Here is a 12,568-nt window from a genome sequence, read left to right as displayed (position 1 = left end):
CCAGCACAAGCCACTAGAGGTCGCTATTCTCCCAGGAGAGGAAGGCCACAAACCAACAAGAAGGGAAGCTCTTCCAGCCGTCACTCGTACCAGCTCTGCAAACTATCTCTATCACCATGAAAAGGCAAAACTACAGGCAGACAAAGATCACAGAGACAACACCTGAGAAGGAGACAGACCTAACCAGTCCTCCTGAAAAAGAATTCAAAATAAAAATCATGAACATGCTGACAGAGATGCAGAGAAAAATGCAAGAGCAATGGGATGAGATGCAGAGAAAAATGCAAGAGCAATGGGATGAGATGCAGAGAAAAATGCAAGAGCAATGGGATGAAGTCCGGAGGGAGATCACAGATGTCAGGAAGGAGATCACAGAAGTGAAACAATCCCTGGAAGGATTTATAAGCAGAATGGATAAGATGCAAGAGTCCATTGAAGGAATAGAAACCAGAGAACAGGAACGTATAGAAGCTGACATAGAGAGAGATAAAAGGATCTCCAGGAACGAAACAATACTAAGAGAACTATGTGACCAATCCAAAAGGAACAATATCCGTATTATAGGGGTACCAAAAGAAGAGAGAGGAAAAGGGATAGAAAGTCTCTTTGAAGAAATAATTGCTGAAAACTTCCCCAAACTGGGGGAGGAAATAATCGAACAGACCACGGAAATACACAGAACCCCCAACAGAAAGGATCCAAGGAAGACAACACCAAGACACATAGTAATTAAAATGGCAAGGATCAAGGACAAGGAAAGAGTTTTAAAGGCAGCTAGAGAGAAAAAGATCACCTATAAAGGAAAACCCATCAGGCTAACATCAGACTTCTCGACAGAAACCCTACAGGCCAGAAGAGAATGGCATGATATATTTAATGCAATGAAACAGAAGGGCCTTGAACCAAGGATACTGTATCCAGCACGACTATCATTTAAATATGATGGCGGGATTAAATAATTCCCAGACAAGCAAAAGCTGGGGGAAATTGCTTCCCAAAAACCACCTCTACAGGGCATCTTACAGGGACTGCTCTAGATGGGAGCACTCCTAACAAGAGCACAGAACAAAACACCCAACATATGAAGAATGGAGGAGGAGGAATAAGAAGGGAGAGAAGAAAAGAATCTCCAGACAGTGTATATAACAGCTCAATAAGCGAGCAGTAATAAAAAAACTACCAAAGAACAAAACCCCCGGGCCAGATGGATTCACCTCAGAATTTTATCAGACACACAGAGAAGACATAATACCCATTCTCCTTAAAGTTTTCCAAAAAATAGAACAGGAGGGAATACTCCCAAACTCATTCTATGAAGCCAACATCACCCTAATACCAAAACCAGGCAAAGACCCCACCAAAAAAGAAAACTACAGACCAATATCCCTGATGAACGTAGATGCAAAAATACTCAACAAAATATTAGCAAACCGAATTCAAAAATACATCAAAAGGATTGTACACCATGACCAAGTGGGATTCATCCCAGGGATGCAAGGATGGTACAACATTTGAAAATCCATCAACATCATCCACCACAACAACAAAAAGAAAGACAAAAGCCACATGATCATCTCCATAGATGCTGAAAAAGCATTTGACAAAATTCAATATCCATTCTTGGTGTCACTGGAGATGGCTGGTAATTATAGGTCTGCTTTGGTTATGTGACTGTACTCCTATTATGTTAATGTGTGTGCGCAATTTAATTAGTAGTTTAAAACCTATACATGCTTATGTTACTCTACAAGAAGATATGTCAAAGAAATAATCAATCTTCCCATGTTTTCTTCCACCTGCTACTTCTATAGTTTTTCTTCTTCCTTCCTAATTACAACCCATAAATAGAATTCGTGCCTCATATCGAATTTATTGTGTATCACAATTCTTCCAAGTGGTAAAGATACCTCAAGACAAATGCTGGGCATAGAAGCCACAGGGCATAAATATGTAAAGAAGTAAAAAACTAACCTTTTCAAACAATAAGGCTTCTCTCTCACTTACCAACTTTACATCTCCCTGTATGGCCCCGGAAGATGACTGGTTAGCCAGAGACGGGTAAGATTCCTCAAGGGAGGAACGACCTAAGACAGGCACAGTCGCAGGGGGGCCATCAGGTGAGGAATTGGGGACCAACAGAGGTGAAGCTCAGAACCTCACCCCCCCTCGTTCTGAGAGAAATCTGCTGCATCCGTGGATGTTTTATTGCCCTTGTCTAGCTTGGATTAATACTTAGTCTACAGGCACACACCTGATCATCTACATTTGCTCTCTTACAGCACTAGACTATGTTTTCTACCTTTATCTTGCATCTACCTACCACTTCAGCATTTTATTAAAAATAATAATAATAAAGGGAGAAATGTGGTATCCACATATAAATCAAGTATAAAAATCAAACGAATATTCATATTTGAACTGACTGTTTATAGTTCATAATGCATGATCAAAACCGAAAGTTTCTGTGATGACTGCCCTTGTACTATTCACCATGTAACTTATTCACTATGTAAAAATTTGTTCTCCATGTAAGAACTTGTTCGTTATGCTTCAGAAGATTGGAGACTGACGAAAATTAGGCTTGGGGTGGATTAATGATTATACATTGAGCATTGAGTCCCCTATACAGAATTTTATTGTTGTTAACAACCATTTGATCGAAAAAAATAGGAGAGATGCCCTCACAAAAAATAAATAAATAAATAAATAAATAAATAAATAAATAAATAAATAAAGTACACACTTCCAATTGTAAAATAAGAAAGTATCCAGGATGTAATGTATAGCATAAGGAATATAGTGAAAATATTGTGACAACTTGGTATGGTGATAGCTGGTACCTAGAATTATCATGTATATAAATGTTCAATCACTGTTTTGTACACCTGAAACTAATGTAATACTGTGTGTCAACTACCCTTCAATAAAAAATAATTATCTAAAAAAAAAAAGAAATTATGGTTTAAAAGGAAACATTCTATTTTTTTTATGAGGGTGGGGCAGAATTTCTAGGGAATTTCTAGGAATAACTTTTTACTGCTTAGTGTATCAGAAATATTTATTGTTGTAAATTCCCATAAATTCATTTATATCTTTTGGACTGTACAGTTTTCAAAATAGAGTCCATTAATTCTGATGCAATATTAAAGAAATAAGTAGAGATTACAGAATTATGTAGAAATACAGGAAGACATTAAAGAAGAAACGCATCATCCAAAGGTTTTGATAGACTCTTAAGGGTGCAATTGAAACAGATAAACAATCTTTCTTTTGGATTCCAAGGTTTTCGGAGATACTAGCTTTTCCTAGGCCAGCTTTGTTATGCAAGTAATTATAATCTGCTTCTAAATCCAAATTGTGTATCCTCTGCCAAACAGTATCTTACGTATCTCAGAACCCTGGTTACATAATGTGTGAAGTGTTTATCTCATGGCTCAAGTAATTTTAATGTCCTTCTTTTGTAAAACTTAGTTTTTAGAGCATGTAATTTTACTTAGGTCTAGTGTTGCCTTTGGACATTCTCCCCATAAAGGACATAGAGTATCTAGAGGCACCTTAAACAATTTAGGGAAAGATATCTTGTGTCTTCTCCAGTTGTTTGGGACAAAGCTGCAAAAGTCCCGTTGACTTGTATGAGTCTGAAGCTCTAAAACATTTCTTAGTGCAGTGCTAAAATAGCTTAAATAGGCAAGGAACCACAGATTACTAAGTATATGAGATTATCTCAGTGAAGCAAGCATAAAATATTTGATATGAAAAAAATATACAGGGCTAACCAATAGTTTAAATGAATAATTGAATACATTTAATTCATGGCTTTAAGTTGATGATATATGGAGACACATTATGCTACTTCTTGGAACACTTAGATAAAAACTATCATTCCAAGCAAAATAATTTAAAAACTTGTATAGAAAGCTGGCATTTTAATGGATTCTGCATGCCAGAATGCAGTTAAATGAATCTTCTCATCTAAGTGCTCTTTGTTGAATGATGCAGTCTCTTTCTCCTTGCCAATTTGTTTATTTCCCAAGTTTTATTGATTACTTGGGACGGTCATTTTGAACTCTAGCTTTTCAGGTTCTCCTGTCAATGCACACTACTTGACTTTCCAAGAACTTTTCCACTCTATGTTTCAACTGTCATTAGGTTTTAGGAATTTGTTTGAGATTGAAAAGACCCAGAAAAGCAAAACTGAACAGCTATATCCAAGAGAATGAAACTGAATTATTGTCTAACCCCATACACAAAAGTAAACTCGAAATGGATCAAAGACCTGAATGTAACTCATGGAACCATAAAGCTCTTAGAAGAAAACACAGGCAAAATCTCTTGAATATAAACATGAGCAACTTTTTCCTGAACGCATCTCCTCAGGCAAGGGAAACAAAAGCAAAAATGAACAAATGGGACTACATTAAGCTAAAAAGCTTCTGTACAGCAAAGAGTACCATCAGCAGAACAAAAGGGCATCCTACAGTATGGGAGAATATATTTGTAAACCAAATATCTGACAAGGGGTTAACATCCAAAATATATAAAGAACTCACATGCCTCAACACCCAAGAAGCAAATAACCCTATTAAAAAATGGGCAGAGGATATAAACAGACACTTCTCCAAAGAAGAAATTCAGATGGCCTCAGATGGCCAACAGGCACATGAAAAGATGCTCCACATCACTAATCATCAGGGAAATGCAAATTAAAACCACAATGAGGTATCACCTCACACCAGTTAGGATGGCCAGCATCGAAAAGACTAGGAACAGCAAATGCTGGCGAGGATGTGGAGAAAGGGGAACCCTCTTACACTGCTGGTGGGAATGTAAGCTAGTTCAACCATTGTGGAAAGCAATATGGAGGTTCCTCAAAAAACTAAAAATAGAAATACTGTTTAACCCAGGAATTCCACTCCTAGGAATCTACCCTAAGAATGCAGGAGCCCAGATTCAAAAAGACATATGCACCCCTATGTTATTGCAGCACTATTTACAATAGCTAAGACATGAAAGCAACCTAAGTGTCCATCAGTAGATGAATGGATAAAGAAGATGAGGTACATATAGACAACGGAATACTATTCAGTGATAAGAAAGAAACAAATCCTACCATTTGTAACAACATGGATGGAGCTAGAGGGTAGTATGCTCAGTGATATAAGTCACGCAGAGAAAGACAAGTACCAAATGATTTCCCTCATTTGTGGAGTATAACAATGAAGCAAAACTGAAGGAACAAAACAGCAGCAGACTCACAGACTCTAAGAAGGGACCAGCAGTTACCAAAGGGGAGGGGTGGGGGAGAGCGAGTGGGGAGGGAGGGAGAAGGGGATTCGATTAGTACACATGGTGTGGAGGATGTCACGGGGAAGACAGTGTAGCGCAGAGAAGACAAGTAGTGACTCTGTGGCATCTTACTACACTGATGGACAGTGACTCCAGTGAGGTAAGTGGGGGGACTCGATAATATGGGTGAATGTAGTAACCACATTGTTTTTCTTGTGAAACCTTCATAAGAGTATATATCAATGATACCTTAATAAAAAAAAAGAAAAGACCCATAAAGATGTGTCTCTTTTTGCTATGATATGAAACTCTTTCCAAGATAACTCAAAATCCAGTGGTGTGTCACCTGCGGTAAAGAGAGATTTCTGACTCAAAAAAGGCTTAGGAATGTGCTAGAATGCTCTTCCAGAAGGATGCAGTCCTGTATTTACTCAGTACACTGGTTGTGTGACTGTCATGGTAACACAGTCTTGAAAATATACACCAAAAATTTACAGCTTTTTTGTTCTTTCTTCCAGTGGCCTCCATTCTCTTCTGTCAGTCCCCTTACTTTGGGAAGCACTGGAAAATAATTCATCAAGGGCCTTTCTTTTTTAGATGACCGGAAGATGTCACCTGCTTCTCCTCTTGAAAATTATCCAAAAAGGAAAATAAAAATTAAAAACACCAATTCTGTCTTTGTTAAAGTCAAGAGACTTCTGAAACTCCTAACCCAAACCCCAATCTCCCCTGCAAAAAAAACTGGTTCGCACTATAGTGAGGCCCGACTGTCTACAACTCCTATTCCCAGTCCTCTCTTATCCCCGCACACACACACACACACCACAGTCACATACAACCACACACCTACACACACACACAACCACACACCTAAACAAACACACACACAACTTTCAATCAGCTTTTTGTGTCCTAGTCTTAAATACGAGATTTACAGTTTACTTGGCATTTGAGAAAAGGTTTCAACAAACAAGAGGCATAAACTAGCCAAGATAAAAACTTTTGAAAGGAAATGAGTCAATGTTAATATGAGTAATGTTAATATCCTGAGAGAGATGAGAAAAGATACTGTATCCACAGAACAAGAACAGACATTTATTTATTTTTAAAAAGGTATCATCAGAGAGAAAGATCTCATCTCTTGAAAATTAAAAATAGATAGCCAAAAAATGTTTCCAAGTCAGTGAAAGGATCAAAATATAAAGTTGAACAAATCCCTCCAAAGTGAAATAAAGAGATAGAGATGGAAAAAAAGAAAGATAAAAATTTTAAAGAGCATTCAGGAAGTACAGTTTATGAGTCATGGGATTTCAATAGAGAAAGAATGAAGAAGAAATTATCAGAGAAGCATTATAAGGAGATTTCCTTGAGCTGAAACACTAAAGTCCCCAGAATGAGAGAAAGGACTCCTCACATCTCTAGTGCAATGTGTGAATGTGTGGCAGGAGGACCCACACAAGACAGGTCGTAATGAAAGTCCAGAGTATCAAGTGTAAGAAAGTTCATAAAAACTTTTGGAGAGAAAAGTGAGGCAGCTGCTAAGGATTCAGATACCACGTCGGAATGGTCTCAATAGCAGCACTGAGAACCGGAAGACAGTGGAGGAATACTTTCAAAAATGCTGAGTGAAAATGACTTCTGTACTTGAATTCTAATCATGAGCACAGAGATTAAGACATCTTTAGTCACATAAATATAAAAAATAATCTATCAATCATGGACTTTCTCAGGAAGCTACTGGAGCCTATATTCCACCAAAATAAGGAAATAAATTAAAATAGAGGAGAAATAGGATCCAGGAAATGGGAGACCAAACAGGGGAAGGAGGTCATGGTGATGGTCAGGACTCATCAAGGGAAGTACAGGACAGCCTAGGTAGAAGCGAAAAAAAACTGCAATGAGGAGAGTATGTGTATGAGTCTGCACAGTGCTATGGGAGTCTGGGCAGGAATTGTTTTTTATTTCTTAGGGAGAAGTGTAGATTGGTACAGGCAGAGACATCCCAGAGGGATGTCTCTAGAAAAAGAGATAGACCACGTGATAGATTTGGTCTTGCAGAAATAGAGGCTTTTGGAGGGTGTGGAGAGATGTAGGCATAGGTTCAAAGAAATTGAAGAAACAGCAACAATAAAAATGAGGCTACTACTACTCTTGGCAAAGCAGATGTTTTACAAGAAAGAAAACAATGACAGTATATCTCTTGGCTCAGCAGAGAATATATTTACACATATATAATAATGTAAATACCAAGTAGTGATGTAACCAAAACTTGTAAAACTGTATGAGGTTTTCAACAAACAGTGCTGAAACAAGTGCATATGCACATACAAAAGAATTAAATTGAATTCCTACTTCACATTATATACAAAAATTTAAGTCAAAATAACATATAGACCTAAATGCGAAAGCTAAAACTATAAAACTTTTAAGAAAACATAAGAGTAAATCTTTGTGATCTTGGATTAAGCAGTGGCTTCCTAGATATGACATCAGATGCACAAGGGACAAAAGAAAAAAATTGATAAATTTGCCTACATCAAAATTAAAAACATTTGTGCTTCAGAGGACACCATTAAGAAAATAAAAAGATAATTCATAGAGTGGGAGAAAACATTTGCAAATAATATATCTGAGAAAGGACTTGTATCCAGAATACAAAAAGAACTCCATACAAATGGGCAATAAGGACATGAAAAGATGCTCAACATCATTAGTATTTAGGGAAATTCAAATCAAAACTACAGTGAGATACCACCTCACATTCACTAGGATTTCTAAAATAAAAAAGACAGACAAGGATATAGAGAAATTAGAACCTTCATACATTGCTAGTAGGGATGTAAAATGGTGCAGCGACTTTGGACAGAACTTGGCAACTCCTCAAAAAGTTGAACATAGAGTTACTCTCTGTTACACAATTCCACTCCTAGGTGTAGACCCAGGAGAAATGAAAACATATGTTTAACAAACACTTGTACATTAATGTTCATAATTATTCATAATAGCCAAAAAGTGGAAACAACCCAAATAAAATGTAGTTCAGCCTTACATAAGAAGGAATGAAGTACTGTACATGCTACAATATGGATGAACCTTGAAAATATCAAGATAAATGAAAGAAGCCAGACAAAAAGTGCCATGATATGAAATGACCAGAATAGGCGAACTCATAGAGACAGAGAATCAGTCAGTGTTTGGCTAGGCTTGAGGGGAGGAAAGAATGGTGAGTGGCTGCTAATGGGTACAGAGTTTACGGGGTGACGCAAGCGTCCTAAAACTGGGTGGTGGAGATGGCTGTACCACTCCTTGGATATACTAAAAACCACTGAATTGTACACTTCAAAAGGGTGAATTGCATAGTATGCGAATTGTATTGAAACAAAGCTGTTGTACCAGAAAAATCAAGTCAGGAAGATGAGGGGAGTGGAGGCATGATAAAGAGCTAAACCCTTACCTACAGTATTGCTCATCAGTATAGTGGATTTAAAGTTTACAGACTGAAAGAACACTGATGGCAAGTTATTTTAAAATATTGAGGTATATTCCAGAAGAAATAGTTGAAAGAATGCAGTAATTGCTTCTGGGAAGCAGGCAATGGAAGGAAGACAGGAGAGGGATTTTTCTCTTCAATTATGAACCTTTTAAGACTTTTGGGAAATTTTAAAACTATGTCCCCTTGATGGAAGGAAAATTTTAAAATTCATGCTCAAAATTATGAACATTACAGAAGTAATCATATTGATAATTTAGCTGCTGCTTAAGCCTGCCTCCTAAAGGATCAGGTAAAGGATTCAAAGAGAAGAGCAATGCCAGTTCAATAGTTCAGTATTGGGACAGCAGGCAAAGAGCTTTCTGGGAAGTTTTAAATGAACAACAAGGCAGTTGTTGCTCTGGCTTGGTTTTCCCTCGCAAAGTAGATCTTTGCAATATTCCCTTTCATAGTCAATTTAAGATTTTATCTTTAGAATTGCTAATAAGTGATTATTTAAAAGCATGGTATGACAAAGTCAGACAGACGTGGGTTGGTGATAACACTGCACCTCTTGCTGTGTCACTTTGTGTAAGTGGCTGATTCTGCGCATTTGTTTCTTCATCTGTAAAATGGGGACTATAAAACCCTCAGGCAATTGCCGTGAGAACTGGATGAGGTAATAATGGATAAGAAAGTATGTAACACAGCACATGGAAAGTGCTCCACAAATGTTTCCATTCATTAATATGTTCAAAATGAAATGAATCATGATTAAAATAATTAGTTTCCCTTCAAAGGCAGATGTAATCAGTGTGATTATTCTCTTCTGCAAAAGAAAAACAGAATTACATTCCAGACATTGCAACTGATGTTCTAATCAAAGGATTAGAACCAATTGCTTAACTATTGTGTGACTTCATGTTCTTTAAAGTTTCTCACATAGTCAGAATAATTTATGAGAATTAAATTTTGATAGCTCTAGAAGTGTTTGAATTCCTTAGTTACTGTGAATAGAAGTTTCATTAAAGAGAAATGCTAGATGCTCAGCCTCTCCATTTTGGGTTGCCTCCTTGAGAAGCACACACAGAATTGTGCAAGTGCAAAACTCTCTTGTTTGAGTCAAGAAGACATTGGGCTCAGTCTGATTCCTCATGAATTCACTATGGGCACCCCCTCTGAGTTCTGATTTGCTCATCTGTAAGTACGGGATAAAGTATTATTATCCCAAAAGCTATGTATCACATACCTTGCTGGGGGTTGTTTTGAGGATTATTGTGTGAGATAGTTACAACCATGTATGAACCATACAGTAAGTATCTGTTTCTTTCTTCTGACCTTATAGTACACCTCAGCAGATTTTTTTTCCTTCCCTCTCAAAGAAGGTAAAACATCTTCAGAGGTATGTTTTTGCATTATCTCAGGCTTTTTCTTCTCACCTTAAGGGATGTTTGATCATCTGCCTAGATAAGTACCTCTTCTCCTGTAATTATCTGGATGACCTTCATGCCGTCATTCTCTCCCTTTCTGTATTACAAATACACAGATAGGAATGGTAATAATGTAACCATTTATTCTGTACCTCCTAAAAAGAATCTTAATATTTTCCCATATTTACCTCAAATACACCTTTTTTTAAAAAAAATCACTGATAGAGTTGAAACCCTCTTTTGTGAAGTTGAAATACATCATTCCTGGCCATGTTTTTAAACTTTCATTATGTATACATGTGTCTACAATGCATTATATTGCTTTACAAATTTTTTATGTTAAAGAAAATATGTCCTATTTTATGCAGCATTCTGTGACTTGCTTTATCCACATTGGTTCATTTTTTTTAGATCTACCCAAGTTGATTCATTTTAGTTTTTTCATATAAAATTCCATTGTGTGAGTATACAGCAGCATATTTGAGTTTCTCTGGTGGACATTTAAGGTTGTGTCCACATTTTTATTGTTACCAACAATCTTCTAATGAGTGTCTCTGGGGCAGAGCTTCTAAAACATTTTTGTCTCAGGACCCCTTTACAGCCTTGAACTTTATTTAGGATCCCAAAGAGTTTTGTAGATGTGTGTTAGAACTCTCATATTTATCATATTAAAGATTAAAACAGAAAATTTGAAAATATTTAATTCATTCCTTTAAAAACAGCAATAATAAACCCATTACATGTTGTTATATTAAAGCTATGCATAGCTTTAAATTTACAAGATATTGCTGAATTCTTCTTCAAAGTGACTGAATGCATATTTTCATCATAATATGCAAATGTTACTATATCTTTATATCTTCTCCAACACTTGGTCTGGTAGGGCTTGCTAATTTTTACCAATCTGATCATTAGGAAAGTTTATCTCATTATTATGTTAATTTCCATTTCTTATAAGTTCCTGTATTAACTCTTCTCAAATCAGTAAGATTGAGTATGTCAGGGTCCTAGTGTAGGTCACTTTACAAAATTTCGTAATTCACTTTACAAAGACTTTTACAAAATTCTGTTTTAACATAATTGTTTAGAACTCAGAACACATTATTACTATTATTATTATCTTTATTAAACCTAGAGACATGTTATAAATAGTGGTCACTATTCCAGACTAGCCCAAAACATCTGAGTTGCCTTATACTGTAGGAAATTAAGAGATCTGAACACTCTCAAACTGTGGTGTAGGGAGAGGAGTGCTGGGCTCAAACTCTGACTGTCTCTAGACTCTACTCTGTCGTACTTACCTGCATCTCCCCTTAGAATCTCTATTTTCTCAAATAAAAAACAGGGATAATGACATACATTTTGCCAACCCCACAGGGTTTTTGCAAGGATCAAATGAGACATGAAAATCTGTTTAAACTGAAAAAAATCGTGGTTAAGCATGTTAAAAATCTGTTAAAGTGATTGTATATACACACAACACAGTACTAGGCGGCCATAAAAAAGGAATTATGAAGGATATCCATAAGATTTCTCGAATATAAGTGGGAAAAAAACACAGGGCAAAAGAGTACATTTTTCTATCTTTTGTGTATGAAATGATAGATTAGATAGATAGATAGATAGATAGATAGATAGATAGATAGATAGATAGATAGATAGATAGACAGACAGACAGACAGACAGGAGATAGATGAGTTGATCCAACAGATTATTTTTGCAAAAAAGAAATACAGGAAAGATAAAGAAACCAATGAAATTCATCGCCTCAGGTAGAATGGAGTTAAGTGCAAGGAATGGGGAAGGCAATGTCACGTCTGAGTGTACCTTTTTGTATAGTACGGGCTTTTAGAACTGTGTTAATGTTGTTTGGTGTGGTCAGGGCGAAAGCTGTTTGAACAGGGCAATATCCAGTTCCCCTAATTCAAGCTCAAGTCCCTTGCTTTGCCTTTAAAAGCAGTTAGGGAAGATGTTACCTGAACCAGCCAGACACTCATCTTGTTTCTCCATTGGGCCCATGTAAACTCGAACTAGCAGACTCAGACTACTCCAGTCAGCAGAAATCTTGTGTATCTTCCTTCCAGAAGTGGCCTGTAAGACCAGGGCTGAGTTCCTGTATTATCTGTTTGCATCAGGGCCTGTTTACACACAGCCTAAGGCTCAGCTGTTCCCTGTTTTCTCTGAATAGGTTCTATAAATAGCTGCAGAGATACACTGATAGGATTAAAGAAGATTTCTGTCACCCCACTTCAATGGTTAAATGTAAATATTAAAAATATACCACATTTTTATAATCCTGTCCTGAGAATGCTTATTATGTGTTTGTTTTTTCAGTATATCATAAAGTTGGAAGGAATGCAAGGCCTCTGTTGAGCAATCCCAA

At 36.8% G+C, this 12,568-nt stretch overlaps 1 protein-coding gene and 1 long non-coding RNA gene across 3 annotated transcripts in view; one reads left to right on the top strand and one right to left on the bottom strand.

Moving 5' to 3' along the window:
* Positions 1-12,293, bottom strand: part of MBOAT2 (membrane bound glycerophospholipid O-acyltransferase 2) — a 167,300-nt gene extending 155,007 nt beyond the window's left edge. Inside the window, exon 1 of the mRNA XM_073216926.1 lies at positions 12,162-12,293. Coding sequence (XP_073073027.1) covers positions 12,162-12,182 — 21 coding nt within the window. The 5' untranslated portion in view covers positions 12,183-12,293. The remainder of the gene's footprint in view (positions 1-12,161) is intronic.
* Positions 1-12,568, top strand: part of LOC140844481 (uncharacterized) — a 97,284-nt gene that overhangs the window by 33,287 nt on the left and 51,429 nt on the right. The window lies entirely within an intron of this gene.

Source organism: Manis javanica, chromosome 1 (genome assembly GCF_040802235.1).
Source record: "Manis javanica isolate MJ-LG chromosome 1, MJ_LKY, whole genome shotgun sequence".
In the NCBI taxonomy this organism is placed as follows: Eukaryota; Metazoa; Chordata; class Mammalia; order Pholidota; family Manidae; genus Manis; species Manis javanica.
This window is presented reverse-complemented; position numbering and strand designations above follow the sequence as displayed.